General features: G+C 41.0%; 1 protein-coding gene across 1 annotated transcript; it reads right to left on the minus strand.

The window, feature by feature from the left end:
- Nucleotides 1-649: 649 nt before the first annotated feature.
- Nucleotides 650-16,300, minus strand: LOC109678480 (neuromedin-U receptor 2). Its single transcript, XM_020154005.2, has 4 exons — nt 15,402-16,300; nt 8,537-8,621; nt 5,818-5,943; nt 650-3,363 (listed from the first exon to the last, which is right to left on the minus strand). The coding sequence occupies exons 1-4, from the start codon at nt 16,122-16,124 to the stop codon at nt 3,074-3,076; spliced, it is 1,224 nt and encodes a 407-aa protein (XP_020009594.1). The 5' UTR covers nt 16,125-16,300; the 3' UTR covers nt 650-3,073.
- Between the last annotated feature and the right edge of the window lie 318 nt (nt 16,301-16,618).

A 16,618-nucleotide genomic window follows, 5' to 3' on the forward strand; every position in this document is an offset into this window, starting at 1 on the left:
TTGAAAAATTCATGAATATTTTAATACTAAGTGTTTGCAAGCCAACATGAGCCCCTACCAATGCACCATTCAACAGCTGATACTTAGGCAGGCTGGATTTATATATTGGAATAATGACACTTTAATTATCCTGAAATGCCTCATTCAACTAAAAGTCATCCATTGAAAGAGCACCTTTATATAAGACTTAAGGGCACTTTACAGTAGTGGTTATAATATTTTGAGTCATTGACAACTTTGAGGAGCTGCTCTATAAGGGGAAAAATAGCGCACACCCGGAAGTTTGAGTACAGTTTTATGGAATTCTTGGGCCTCCTGTCATTTGCTCCTGGGACTTACATTAATGTCTTTGCTGGTTTTTTGATTTGTAGGAACTAATTTTGCAAGCAGCATTCTCAATATCATTGATTAAATTCAAGTTTGTGGTAACTGGAGAGCTCATTACAAAGGAGGTAGCTTAGCAGTGTTCATTACTGTACGGCTTCTATCATTATTCTAAAATTCACAGAGCGTGTATAATGGCCCAGCACCACCAAAAATAAGGCAATAAATAAAATTCAGAGATCAATTTCACTTTTTTCACTATATTCTAATATATAATGTTACTAGTTATATTAATTATATAAATATTGTTTATATTATGGAATTATGTAGTATTGAGATATTACACAGGATAACTCTAGGACTTAGGTCATTTCGATTTTCATATTGAAATACTTCTTATTTGCACATATGCCTATGTGTGCATATGTGTATATGGACAAAAACTCAATGAAAACTTCTTTTTAACCTTAGTATGCACTGTTCACAATTATTCTTAATTAATTTAGTGATTTTTTCAGAAGTGATAATCTCTTCTGCTACATGCGAATTTTCCGTGCCAAGAAATTCATAACCCAGCAATGATGCAATTCCCCTCATAGTCACTGAGTGAATATGTGTTGAATGAAATAGTTAACAAGTAAATGAAATTTCTGATATAATTTTTAAGAGAATCAGGTGCATGAGGGGAAAACAAAACACAAACCAGAGTTTTACTCAAGACACTGGCTTCAGCTTGAGTGCACTTTTTTTCCTGCTGGTAGCAGTTTTCCTGGCACTGGGAGTTGACGTGAAGGAGAATGACCCCATCTCTTTCAGAATTTCTCCATAGGAAAAGGCAGAAGGAAGCTCATTTGTCCACTGTTTCTGAGGTTTTGTTTTGCTGAGTCTCTTCAGCTCACTCTTCAACTAGCCAAAGAATTATGTTCACCAATGGAAACCAATCACTGGAGAGTTCTGACTCATTAAAGTTGGGTTGTAATTAGAAAAGAAGGGTTTTTTTGTTTTTTTAAACATTGAATCACTCTAAATATGACTATTAAGTTAGTAAATGATGATAATGTTGGAGACTGCTAGTCCAATTTATCAATGGGTTGTTCATTCAATTTAGGGAAAATGCTAGAACTTGCATTTCTCAGCATCAATAACTCATTCTTGTACCACAGATACAGTAGGGATGACATAACTACAACTAATTAAGTTGAAGTTGAAAGTCAATTGAAGGTCAGATATCCCTAACAGAAACGTAGTCTTAGTCCTTTGGCTCTTATGACTCCATTTAGACGTGCAGCTTGGCTTAGTTGGAACTTGAAGCCAGTTCACTTTACAAATATTTACTGAACATTTACCATTGAGATAGAAATATTTCCAGTGTTCCAGTAACAGAAAAAAAAGTGAACACAAGCTACTTCATGCCTTTGACAAATTTACATTCTGGCAAAACAAGAATATAAATCAGTGAAATACAAAGCAAAGTGGAATAAAATCTTAAGAGAGATAAATTGACAGAGAAGTCAGATATCATATCTATTTGAACAAATCAACCAAGGTTCCATCAAGGAGGATCATATAAATATTGAAGGATCAGTAGGATAGGAGTTGGAAAGAAGACATTCTGTGTGCAAAGGTGTACAGGTGGTGAAAGCTGCAGGCCATATTTTTGTAAAAAGAACAAGTGATCAGCTGGATATGGTGACCAATGCCTGTAATCCCAGCACTTTACAGGCTGAGGCAGAAGGGTCATGACTTCAAGTCTAGTCTGAGATACATAGTAAGACCCTGTGTCAAAAACACCAAAATGAATGAGTGAATGGGTACATAAATAATTAAATAGCAAGTAATCCAGTTTAAATGGAGCATATATTACTTGTGATGGTATAATGAAAGGAAGTCTGGGAAGTAGATTTTGCCCATATTATATGTGTAGAGAACACATATAATTGGATTGACTAGGTAAAAATAATCATTTGAGACAGTGGTTGACATTTAACTTGTTCCAAGACAGTAGACCACACTTCTTTGCATATGTGAAACAAGACAGAAATCCAAGTCTGGACCAAATCATGAAAATGATTAAGTTTTTGTTTGGTTTAGTTTATCTTTTTCAACCTGCCACCACAGCTTCATCCCTCTTTCCCATTCTTCTCTAAGTTAAACCTGGGCCTGATCCCATTCCTGATGAGGAGTTACCAATGGTCACTTGGAGACAGGGGTGGTAGGGAAACAATTCTGAGGTACATTTCCACGTTATCAGGGTGATGAACATGAAGGACTTCAGGGCTGAGAAATTCTGTTATGATAGCAGTATTTGGGGTGGTAGGATAAATAGATTGCTGTGGAGGAACACGGATAGGGGTTCTTAGATCCCAAAGCCTAGAGCAGCACCTAAGTGTCCTCCTTCAGTGGTTCACTGTGGCCATTGGTGATAAGTGACAGCCTGACAATCCTGAGTGTAGACGACTCAGGACAAACTACTGCTAATAGTAGACATTGTTTAATGCACAAGTGCCATGCTTTGCCATCCATGTTGTCTTCTTAAGTAAAAATCAGGAAGTTCTGCATTTTAGACCCAGATCTGAAACAGAGTTTTCACACTTGTTTAAAAACAAAAAACAAGAAAAAAACAGAACTAGGTACATAAACTCTAAAAGCCATTTTATCTCCATAAAGTCACACAGGGAGGCACAGATTACAGGATTTCCCTCCTGTGGTTCTGAGGCATAGATGAATGTCACAAAAGAATCTGGGCCTCTTAAAGGTGTTGCCTCTGGGAGCAACTTCCATTTGCTTGCTCAGTGCAGAGGGCTGTGGAGAGGGGCAAGTTGCAAATGGATGACTGACAAGGGAACTGGGGACCTGCATCTTTGGTCAGATCTGGGTGGCATTCTGTCAAGAAGATGTTCCTCTGGGCAGGTGGGTGATCCTGGAAGTATCCCGATTTGCAGGATGGAGAGATGATGTTCCGAAATGCTGCTCGGAAGCGGCGGGACAGTAAGTTGTAGATAATGGGGTTAACAGCTGAGCTCAGGTAGAAGAAGACACCTGGAATACAGGGGATTCAAAAAGACATGCTGAGATGAAGCTGAGAGGCAGGCAGATAGTGTGAAGCATAAATATTTAACAAAAGCGTAGAATTCCTGTGATTGCCTCTTTTGAAAGTAGTAGTATACATAAGACTCTCTTGGAGGAATGGTAAATCAACCAAGGCTTAGTCCCTGCTGAGATGCCTTACAATGCTGAAAAGCTCTTCAAAGAAATATCCACCAATGTCCTTTCCCTGCTTCCCCTTTCTCCTTGATGGCACTTTCCACCTTAATGAAACATTCTATTTTACCATTCATTTTCTCTACCAGATGCTTTGTACTCTGTCATTTTCCTGTTTGTTATTCACTCTTTCTTTATTACTATATCCTATTTTATTTCTCAAGGCCCAAGATGAATCTAAAGTTAGGAATCAGAGGACCTAATTTTTTGCCCTTTTCTGCTCTTATTCTGTGACCTCAGATAATGCTGGCACTTCAGTTTCTTCCTCCATAAAATAGGAAATGAACATTCTAGCCAAATCTAGTTCCCTGGATTAAGGTGAAGATAAAGTTGAAATACCATCTACAGAGGAGCTGAGGATGGCTCAGAACATGAAACCATGCATAGGTTCCTTATTGTGTTCATTTACTTAAGGCATGCCCTGTGCAGAGCGGGCAGGGAGAGATAAAAAAGGACAGTATTACTATGAGCCATCATTATTCAAGAAATAAACCCTGATTAAACGGTAGCCAATTTAGACTTTGTTCTCCAAGGACTTGGAACAGTCTTGCAAAGTCTATGGCTAAATTCAATAACAGTACAACAATACCAGACGGTATCTGTTAAGAACAAAACATGTGATCGTAGCAGTCATTCTATGGCAGTTTGCATAATGGCATAAACACAAGGACTGTGATGCCATGAAGGATTTGGGGGGTCGGGGAGAATGAACTCTAGCCAGACCTTGAAATGGCAGGAGATAGCTGAGGAAAAGAAGAGAGAGTATTGGAGGGAGGAGGCACAGCAGATACAAATGAGCAGAGGCAGGAATGGATATTTTGTACAATAATAGTATACAGACTGTCTGTTAGCTACTTTGACAAGTGTATAATCTATTAATAGAAATACTATGATTTGGAGGGTAAAAAAGCCAGTTAGGGGCATTTTCTGTACAGTTTAAGAGGCTTAGACTTTATCTAGTTTGCAGTGTGTGTGTGGAAAAATGGTACCTTAATAGGATAATGTCATTATTAAGTAGACCTTAAAGTACTACTTTGGTGCATCTGGAGAGGTATAATCAAGCACGCATGTGAACTTGTACTATTTTCCAATTTATTTAGACACTCCAGTTTCCGCATAGTAGCTACAGGATAAGCTAAGAGTTGGAAATGTTTTTGAGATTTGGCCCTGAACTCTAAATGGTTTAACCTGAAAGTACTAATGTCCAGGTATGAGCTATACACATGTCCTGCTGGGTACAAAAGAGGATGACAGTACATTGATAATACACAAGGTATTCTGTATGCATATGCATGATATTTTTGCTCCATGCACATCTGGGTTTAACTTATGTAGATTGATCTTTTTTCTCTGGCTACATCTATGATATTCTAAACAGCCTGTAGAATCCGCCAGTGATATCAGGACAAAAGTGGTATGAACCTAAAGTCAGCAGTCATACTGACTAAGAAAGAAGGTCCCTTGTAGTCATTCTCAGCTCTCTTCTATTTCTTTGACTATAAAATGATGATAACATTCAACTTATTATTGATGATCCCATAAACTTTTGTAATTATAAAATGTTTTGGCATTTTACAGCTTACAAGCTCTTTAATGACTATTGTTTCATTTGCTTCTTACCATCAGCCCATGGTTTGTCTAGAAAAGATATTGTTGCCATTTTATGGTTGAAGAAACTTTGGCATGAAGGAAGCCAGATTTATAGTTCACTCAGAATATTAATGGGAGGTATTGGGGTATAAGTACAGGTCCTTTGACTTAGTGACCTTCCCACCATTATTTCTACCACACTCCATGGTATCTTTAACAAAAAGAGTTAGAATAGCATAAAGTAGGCCTTTGTGACTCAAAAGTACCCTTTGGTTGGCTTTCAAATGCAGTATGAGATTTCAAGGACATTATGTTTACTAAATGAGAACCTATTAAGTCACATAGCCATTGAAAGGGTAAACAAAAAATCACTTCTTGACCATTTTCCTATTGTAGTCATCACTACAGTGATTTGCCCATAAAGTGTCCTCTAAAATAGTGATCTGGTATATTTCTTTTGGACAAATAACATGTCTAAACAATCTTTGAATAAAATTTGAATCAAGTGCCTTCGTTGTAGTAGGAAAGATGCCCATGATATGCTGGCAAACCTAGGTATCTAAGCAGGATGAACAAAAAGGTGAAGAGAAAACTGAAATGACCTGTACACTTGTCATGCAACCAGCCCAGCCCAGTTTTTACCTGACACCACATGGATGAGGTTGAACACAGAAGCCAAGGACTCTGTCCATTTCTCCACAAAACTGAAGAAGAGTCGATCAACATGGAATGGGGTCCAACAGACAGCAAACACCAGTACCAAGACAACTGGAAAGGGTGGCAAATGGGAGAGCAAACAGCAGTGTAGGCAAGGTCAGGCATATGATGTTCACACTGAGTCTTCCATTCCTTCTAGCAGTTTTTTCTGCCACAATGGTTAAGTTATACCTGTTAGAGGAAAGCTAGATCCCAGAGAGCCTCAATGCAGAGTATTGAAACACCACAATTAATTTTTATGATCTGGGATCAGTTTTCTGAACAAGAAATTATATACTGTGTTTCTTTAGAACATTTAAAATAAAACTGAATTTATTTCAAAGTTGTAAAAACATTTTATTGTGGAAAATAAAATATGTTACAAGGAGACTGTTGGAGCTGCATGAACTGATGCTATAAATAGGTGGTTTGTTTCAAGCAACTGGTGTTTTGTAAAGTAACAGATTAATAACAGACTGTTAAATTATGAAATCATTTTGTTACTTACGAGGGCTTGGATCTTAAATGTCACCAAAAGCTCATGTGTTGAAGGTATGTTTCCTGGCTGATGGCATTATTAGGAGGTAGTGGAACCTTTAGAAGGTGGGGCCTAGTGGAAGGAAGTAGGTAATTGGGTCTTTTGGCTCCCTGGCCCATATGTGGTAAGTAGCCTCCTCCACCACAAGTTCTGCTGCCTTCATGTTCTGCCTCACCGCAGTCCCCAAAGGATCTGGGCTCACTACAGACTAAAATCTCTGAAACCCTGGGCCAAAATAAATCTTTCCTTCTTTTAAGTTGATTTGCTCAGATATTTATCTGAGCAATGGAAAGCTAACTAACCCATTGCTCTAGAAATAATTAGAAGTTTCTCTGAGTTTGATTATTTAAAATTCTGTGATAGGTGGGGGAGATTGGAAGATCGAATAAACACAAACATAATCCTACTTTTCAAGTGTCTTTACTGGGAAAGGATGAGTCTACTATAAATTACTGAGGCACAGAATTCCTTCCAAATTCCTATTTTCAGCTTTTAAAGACAGATTAGTGCTACTGTGGTTTCTCTTTGGGGTATTTAAGCTTCATCAACATAAATATGTATATTTTCCTCTTTTGAACTTGTCCTTTGCCATGACAGGAGGCATGAGATTTTCCTCTAAACAATCACGTAGTGCTGGGAAGAGATAAGGGTGTAGATGAAGCTATGAGCTGGTAATTTTTGAAGCTGAGCCATAGGTACATGACATTCATTTTAAATTCTCTGTACTTGTGGGTACATTTGGAGTTTTCATAGTAAATAGTACATATATTTTCTTCTGGCATTAAAAATTCAGAGTAAGTTGTCTGCCTGTGTGTGGTTCCAGCGATATCTGGAAGCTTCTTCTGAGTCCTCAGTCTGTTCACTTCTATGATTCCCTTTAGTTAAAAATTTAATCCTGTTAAGTTGAACCCCTTCCCAAGGCAAATACCTTGTAATATATTTTGTTATTGCAACTTTAATGTGAGCAAGCTTCAAGGCTTTCTGTTAGTGAAAGAGAAAAGTTAGTGCTCAGAGAAAAGGGGAGAGCTAATGAAGAAACTCAGTTTCTTAACAGCAAACTCAAAGTGCCAACAGGGGCTAACACTGTCCAAGAAAATGACTAATAATTACAGTCAAAAGACCACCCAGTGACTTCAGTGCTTTTGTTCATAGACACCACATGGTTTCAGTGTTTCATATGCATATTAGTCTTGAGGATTCATTCTTTCAAACCTTAGGTTTTGATTATATGATAGATTTCATTTCCTTCACTAGTAACCCTCATGGACTAATGATGGATCATATGTTTTTATAACATTCTTTCAGGAGATTATGTATTAGTACTTGGATTTTAAAAAACATTTTATTGTGCAAAAGAATACTCTTCTAATACAAATTTACACGAGGTCATAGGTAGAGTGACTACTTAAGAGGTACTCCTGGACATTTCTTTTCTAAAAAAATTTACATTGGTTTTTATTTTATTAATTTTTATTAGCATATATTAATTGTACAAACAGGTTTCATTGTGATATTTCCATGCATGCATATAATGTACTTTGATCAAAATTCACCCCCTCTATTACTCTTTCTTATCTCCCCTTTATTTTACAGTTTTTTAGTAGATCTCATGCTGTTTTCATACATACATATAATGTATTTTGATCATTTTCACACACACACCCCTCCTCTCTCTCTCCCACTGCCAATCCCTGTATTTAAAAGATTCCATGGACTTGACATGGAGGCATCAGTTTGCAACCCCTACCGATGGGTTGTCAGACATCTTCTGTATGGACATTTCTACACTTTATATTCTTAATGAAATCCATAACATAAATGAGTTTAAAACCCTGTCATTTTAGAGAGGGGGACAGCAGTGTTCAAAGGCTCTGAGATTAGATTGATTTGCCGCATACCAATGGAGTGTATTACAATGAATGTAATTTAGCATGTTGTTCTGAGAGTTCAGACCAAAAATGAAACAAACATATATGTCCTAGAAGCTTGAGTAAATGAGAAAGACTTTTCATAGTATTCTGCTTCAGGGTAATTTTAGTCGGAATCACATACAACTCCTTCGCTCAAGGAACATTACATTTTCCTTTTCCACATCAACAAAACATTAAAACAGAATGAGAAGCTTACGCAACATCTTGGTGATTGGTTTTCTGGAGGGTCTGTGAAAGTTTGCAGTCACTTCATCTGCCTCAAAGGATTCATCTTTCTTCAGCTGAAAGAGAAGTAGAAAGAGAGACTAAGAAAGGGAAATACTGCTGGGCGCTGGTGGCTCACACCCATAATCCTGGCTACTCAGGAGGCAGAGATCAAGAGGATCACTGTCTGGGCAAATAGTTTGTGAGACCCTATCCTGAAACAAAAAAAAAAAAAAATCACAAAAAAGTGCTGGTTTTGTGGCTCAAGGTGAAGGCCTGAGTTCAAACCCTAGTACTGGAAAAAAAAAAAGAAGAAGAAGAAGAAAGGGAAATACTTTCAACTTTTAAGTATAACTGGTAAATAATCCTGAGAAGTATAACTCCAACACTAATTTTGGAGACAAAAATCCAATAGTTAAATAAATGTAGGAATATGTAAGAATATGTTAAATACTAAAGAGTGAGATGGAAGAATTGGATCCAGATCAGCTAATTCACTTGCGTATATGATTGTGGCCAAGATGCAATATAACCATTTTTTAAGGAAAAAAAAATGTGTGATTCTGTAGAACCCTAGTTCTGTAGTATGTTAAGGGTTTCATGAAAAATGTTAAGTTCCGAAGGAAAAAAAATTATCTAGGCTAACATTTATTAATTCACTTAATGATTATTAGACGTCTATCAGAGTGAAGCCCTTCTGCCATGTGGTGGGTAGGTAGAAGACAACGAAAGCAGGTATTGCTGTTGTGGCACTAGGTTACAATCTTCACTGTGGTTCTTCTCAGAGCCTCCAATATGCTAATAAGTACTGCGACTCTTCAAGGGAGTATATTGTATCTCCCCCCTCCCCCTTTCCACAGCCTTATCTCCCATCCCTAGCCCAGCTGACAGGGAAGTATTTTATTTATTTATTTTGGTTTGTGGGGATGTTTAACCAGATAAAGCTTTAACAATTTGTGATAAACAGCCATAAACTATCTGGAAGTTAGTATACTATATATTTGCCCATTAGGTCTCTACCATTCAGTCCCTTGTCTTACCAATAGCACCTTCATTCTCTCTTAGGAAATTTATTCCTTCCCCACACTTAGACATTAGTTTAGCTGGGGATAACCCCAGCTCCAGCTCTTGGCTTTGTCCCTAAATCACCTGGCAAATCAGATTGCCCTATCCTCCAGTCACTGTGATTAGATAATTGGGGCCAGTGAGATTTCGGATATTTGTTTGTATGTCTGGGAATGGAAATTTCATTTCTTTTTTATTGGGATTGCCAGAGGGAGCCTTCTTCACTGTCTGTGAGGGCTGGAATTTCAACAGCTTCTGGTTTGCCGTCATGAGAAAAGTGTTGGAGCCACAAGTAGACTTCTGTGTGGAGTTTAAGGTTAAAACCAGAATGATAGGAAAAAGACAGCAAAGTCAGAAAACCAGCTATACCTTTGATGACACTGTGTTTTTCTGAGTTAATCTTCACCAAGAGCCTGCTCTACTTGTGGATTTCAGATCTCTGCCTCCTTCGTGGTTTGTCAAATTGTGAGGAGTCCTCCATCAGCAGTGTCAAATGTCCTGACTGACTGACTGATTGAGACCTTTGGGTGGAGGGAACATTCAAGTTATTCTGTGTAGGGTCATGGCTAGATTAGGATCAATCTATTGAGTTATAAAGGGATAGAGTCAAATTCAAGGTAAATAAGAAATTAGTGTGATTTATGTGCAACAGTGGAACAATTTTCTAAGAAGCAGTAAGCTTCTGAAGCTGGATAGCATTTTGAGGAAATGTTTTATTTTTGTGGTGATACCAGAGTTTGAACTCAGGATTTCGTACTTGAGAGGTGAACTCAGGATTTCGTACTTGAGAGGCAAGTGCTCTACAGCTTGAACCACACCTCCAGCCCTTTTTGCTGTGATTACTTTGGAGATGGGGGTCTCGTTTTTCACATGTGCCAGCCTGGACCACAATCCTCTTATTTTATGCTTCCTGAGATGGGGGTCTCGTAAACTTTTTGATTAGATTGGCTTCAAACTGCTCCTCTCAATCTCAGCCTCCCAAGTAGCTAAGATTACAGGCACGAGGCACTGGCACCCAGTTTGAGGAAATATTTCAGAGAAAATATTTAAAATTAGATAAGAGTTAGAAGAGTGGGTCATTAAAAATTGCCTCTAAAGTGCAACAAGTCCACATTCTGTCTTCTTAACAAATACATAAGCTCCTTGAAGCCACTGGGCCCTGAGCATCCAGGAGGACCCTGACCATGACCATGGGTCTTCTGAACACATACTGTCTGTGTGCACCTATGTTTTCATAAAGTGAGGGATTCAAAGTCCTGTGGGATTTTGCCCTTCACTTAGAACTTGAAAAGAAACAAGGGGTTATACAGTAATTTAGGAGTATGTGGGAAGAATGTGGAGGTGATAAAATGTTACTAGAATAATAGTAAAATAAAACAGTGCTGGCAGAATGCTTTTCTCAGTGCCTCACACATGGTACACACCAAGTTATAAATTATGGTTACTATTGAGATTCTGATTATTATCCTGAGTGTACTCAAAAGACATAATAAAAACTATCTTTTTTGGAAACACAGTTATTTACACGTGTGCCCCTCTTATGTGGATAACTGAGTCCCTTCTAGAAATTCTCGTTCTCCTGCTACCACTCAGCCTAAAGCAGTGCTTGCCTAATAGAAAGCAGAAGCCAGATGTAATTAGAAGAAAAACACATTCAAAGTTAAAGCAGTACATCAGACTACAAATGTTAGCAACTCATCTCTAGTTAAATCTACTAAAGGTTTTAATTATTTTGTGCTCTTAAATTTGTAGTTATTGTAGGATAAAGTTATTCCAAGATACAGATATTCCATTATTTGATTCTAGACCATAATTAAGAGTAATGAAAGAATGTCACTTCTCAGCTAGTTTAACAGTATGATATCTACCTAAGGAGTAATTTCCTGAAATCAAACATCAAGCACACATTTCACATAGCCCTTTTATGGACAGGCTTCCTGTACAAGAGCAGTTTGTACTGAAAGAAAATCAAGGTTATAATGACACAACTAGCTTATTAAACAAAAAGTGAAAACTAAATGTGCACATTGTTCCAACAGAATTTGAAGTGGTTGACACAGTAGAATAGGATCCAGGCAATTTATCTAGTCAGTATTAAATGCTTCTCTAGTATAAGTAATCTGATTTCCTCTTCAGACTTTAGCAATGTAAATATTCAGCCACAAATTATTTCTACTCTCCCCCAAACTTTTATTTTAAAACGAGGTAGCAAAGGGGAGTGAAAAGTTGTGGTAAGTGTACAGGAGGCTCAGAGCCTTCCTACCTCAGCCCCTCCATCCATGTAGCACCAAGGTGAAGGGGAAGTTCACAGGCTGACTGTCATTCAGGTTGATGTGTTATCCTGGTCAGTTGCTTATAGCAACTGAAATCAATTCGCCAGATGTTCAGTGTGTGTACATGTGTGTGTGTGTCTGTGTGTGCATGTGCACATACTCACACATGTATCAATGCAACCCTGTATTTGGTTGGTTTGGTTGGGTTCTGCTGCATCTTATACCTGTGTCCTCATCAACTCGAGCACTGAAGCTGCATGTAGGGAATGCAGGGATTGGTCAGCGCTCCCCTAGACCCCCCTTCCACGTGGTCAGCGCTCCCCTAGACCCCCCCTTCCACAGGGTCAGCGCTCCCCTAGACCCCCGTTCCACAGGGTCAGCGCTCCCCTAGACCCCCCCTTCCACAGGGTCAGTGCTCCCCTAGACCCCCCTTCCACGTGGTCAGCGCTCCCCTAGACCCCCCTTCCACAGGGTCAGCGCTCCCCTAGACCCCCCTTCCACAGGGTCAGCGCTCCCCTAGACCCCCGTTCCACAGGGTCAGCGCTACCCTAGGCCCCCCCTTCCACATGGTCAGCGCTCCCCTAGACTCCCCTTCCACAGGGTCAGCGCTCCCCTAGACCCCCGTTCCACAGGGTCAGCGCTCCCCTAGACCCCCCCTTCCACAGGGTCAGTGCTCCCCTAGACCCCCCTTCCACGTGGTCAGCGCTCCCCTAGACCCCCCTTCCACAGGGTCAGCGCTCCCCTAGACCCCCCTTCCACAGGGTCAGCGCTCCCCTAGACCCCCGTTCCACAGGGTCAGCGCTACCCTAGGCCCCCCCTTCCACATGGTCAGCGCTCCCCTAGACTCCCCTTCCACAGGGTCAGCGCTCCCCTAGACCCCCCTTCCACAGGGTCAGCGCTCCCCTAGACCCCCCTTCCACAGGGTCAGCGCTCCCCTAGACCCTCGTTCCACAGGGTCAGTGCTACCCTAGACCCCCCCTTCCACATGGTCAGCGCTCCCCTAGACCCCCCCTTCCACAAGGTCAGCGCTCCCCTAGATCCCCCTTCCACAGGGTCAGCGCTCCCCTAGACCCCCGTTCCACAGGGTCAGTGCTACCCTAGACCCCCCCTTCCACATGGTCAGCGCTACCCTAGACCCACCTTCAACAGGATCAGGCATTCGCCCCGGGATCTGTCTTTCATCTCCATGGTTTGCCCTGAGAGCGGCTCTATGCACACTTACTTGCTTCCTGGGATGAAGCAGCAGCACTGAGTATGTCTGGCTTTGAGCATGAGCATGGCTTCCTTCTTGGCTGGTCCTCTGATTTCATCAGCACAGTGTCTGAGAGCAGAGGACCCAAACTCAATCACACTTCAGACTTGCCAAGAAGACTCAAAGCTTATACATTATCAGAATTGCTTGGGTTTCTTTAAATCTCACACATCACAAAGGCCCTTTAAAACAATGCTTAAACTTTTGTTTTAGGTAGAGAAGCTGAAGCCCAGTAATGAGGAAAGCAATTTAGCCACATCCACTCCCTGAGAGGACAGCCTAGTTAAGTAGAAATAAATTAACTAAGGAATCCACAAGTATAGGATTATAAATTATAATGAAGGAAAATTATAATGAAGAGCTAGGGAATCTGGGACAGCTTCCCTGAGGAAGGGTGGTTGAAGTGTGACTTAAAGGATAAATGAGAATCAGAAAGGCAAAAGACACTGTGGTAGGGGACAGTGGGAGCATTCAGGCCCTGAGGCCCATACCACAGAATAGGGATGATTTCTCCAGACTGGAAGTCTGGAGAAACTTCAATTCTTCTAGGAGTGACTATCTAAGCAGATAATTCCTTTCCTGGTACCCTCTGTACCCCAGAATACACTGGATAACTCCTCATTCTTCCCGAGACAGAGACAGGTGATCAGTTACATTACTCACACAAGGCAAACCTGGATGGTTTCTGACCTGTTGTCTGAGCTGTCACTTAGCTCCTGATACAAAGTAGCAGTGGATTCATGCATGACAGTGAAACTTAAAGTAATAGATTAGGGGAATATATGTTTCCTATTCAAATTTAACTATATCCCTGAAATTGACTCAAGATAAATGATTGGCATTGGAAATGATGGTATTAATACATTCTGGGTGGGGTTTTCTCATAGGATTTATGATATTTGGAAATTTATGGAAGACTTTTTCTCAGTGAAACTTACAGGGCATACTAAAGACATGGCTAAGAAATGTTTGGGGGTGACATATGTATTGAGAGACATAGTGCCAGCCCTCTAGGAAGAAATTGCCAAAGCTCTCTGCTAGGTTAGACTGTGCTGTGAGACTTAAAATTTGTTCTTCCTACTTAGACTTTGCCATCTACCTTAGGGACAGTATGTATTCAGAAAGCCCACCTATGGGCCACTCATTTTTGATAATCACCTTTCTCAGAGATGGACTGAGATGGGAGCATATTTATTGTCATGTATTATATGTGTCAGAGCCATCTTAAAGGATATGGTATGGCTGTATGTTTTATTCTCCTTTCATTTTAACTCACATTGCTCTCCCCTCCTTTTTTTTATGTTAAAGCTAGCAGCCTCAGTTATGATCTGATGTGACTTTTCATTTTATAAATGGGAAAAGTTCTAGGAGAATTGTGACTTGCCTGAAGATACACGTCAGCCAAGGACCTGGAGTCCACATGGTCTCATAACTGTTTACTACATGAGTTACCTCCTTGAGTGAGTATAAAGCTGCCACAGTGAAGGCTTGCGTCTCTATGAATTTGGGTGCAGAATATACTAGGAGTCATATAGACTCATTCCTACCCTTATCAAAAATAATTTGAACCTGGAGAAAAGAAAGAAAAATCAGTTTGCCAGTATGAGCACAGGAAAAGAACTTCTATTATAAGATATGTGGCTAAGTGATAATTTTCTCTTAATCCCAGACGTTTCTTACTTTACTTTCTTTTACTGTAACTCATGTGTTCTGATTACCCTCCCAATCCTCAATCTGCACCTGCTCAAGATACACATATGTATATGTGTATATAAATAATTTATAATATATATAATTTAACTTTGTGTTTCAGCCTTTCAATCAAAGGTCTAAGCACCTGCAAGAATGTGTTTGATGTTAAAATTATACATCTGACTTTTACTATAAAACAGATACTGATAGTTCATGTTATACTCAAACTGTGTCAGTACAGAGGAAAATTTCAACACAGGCAGTCAATAGAGGTTGGGCAGGAAAGAGACAGCACAGTGTAAGATGTGCATACTGATTCCCTTAGGAAGTTTTCTAGCCCACTAGAAAAGAGAGAAGACATGGAATCTGAGCTAAAAGAAATGCTGCATAGTTACGGTTTACTGTGCAAGTGTGTTTGAGGCAGGCCCTTTAACTTCTCAACTTTTCTTCCTAACTCATTCTCCTTTTCTCTGTACTCCCTTCCAATCCTGACTCTCCATTTCCAAGTTTGTATTTGAACTCACAGCCAGTGAGAACAGGTGGTCTGCCCCAAGCCTGATCCCTTGGATACTCACTCTGAGCCCCATGAGGAAGTAGAGGACACTGATGAGGGTCATGGGGAGGATGTAGAAGACGAAGGAGGTGACCTGGATGATGAAATTGTAGATCCATATGGGCTTTGTGACAGTACAGGTGGCAGAGCCAGGCACCAGGGACCCATTGGGGAAGTAGTGGAGCTTGATGCCGTGGATGCTGGTGTTGGGCAGAGAGAAGGCAATGGAGAAGCCCCAGACAATGCCCACGACTCTGAGGGCCCGCCGCCCCGTTCTCTCCATCTTGGCTCGGAAAGGGTGGACGACAGCCACATAACGCTCCACACTGACCGTGGTGACGCTAAGGATGGAGGCGAAGCACACGGTCTCAAAGAGGGCAGTCTTGAAGTAGCAGCCCACTGACCCAAATAGGAAGGGGTAGTTGTGCCACATCTCATAGACTTCCAGGGGCATCCCCAGCAGCAGGACCAGGAGGTCAGAGACAGCCAGGCTGAAGAGGTAGTAGTTAGTGGGTGTCCTCATAGTCTGGTGCCGAAGAATCACCAGGCACACAAGGAGATTGCCCACGACCCCCACCGTGAAAATCAGCGCATACACTGCAGACACCGGCAGGGAGAAGGGGCTGCGCCGAGGTCCACAGATGTAGGCCAGGTAGTCCTCCGTGCTGTTCAGGTATTTGAATGGATCTTCTGCTTCCTGCTGGTGGACCCACGAAGCATTGCCAAGTTTGTCCATCACTGACATTAAAATCCAAGACCCCTGGTCCGCTCGCCTCCAATGAGGCTCTGTTCCAAGCGGAGCCAGAAAGGAAAGAGCAATAGGGAAAGCAGAGGCTCAGGGAAGAAGGCCGGCGACAGCCAGAGCGTCAGCCTCCAGGTTGGGCTGCTTACAAGCTGATCCGTTTTGAGAAGCCCCCACACAGAAGCCCCGCCCCCGGAGGGCTGGAGGCCAATGGGCGCTCAGGCTGCACAGCTGGAGAGGGCTTTGAGTGCTGGAGGGGGGGAGGGGATCTCCTTATGAATGAGAGGAAGCTGGGAAACCAGCTGCAGACTGTGACATCCAAACAGGGGTGGCTCTCCCAGCAGGGCATTGCAAAGCTGTGGGAATCTGTGTGGATATGCATATGAAGGATGCGTGGTCATGAGTAGCGGAATACAAATCTCCATTGATCCTTGTTCCCTGTACAACATGACAAATATGGGAGATCAACAGATTTCTCAAGTTATCGTGTTCCACTG

This window comes from Castor canadensis, chromosome 16 (assembly GCF_047511655.1).
Source record: "Castor canadensis chromosome 16, mCasCan1.hap1v2, whole genome shotgun sequence".
Lineage (NCBI taxonomy): Eukaryota > Metazoa > Chordata > Mammalia > Rodentia > Castoridae > Castor > Castor canadensis.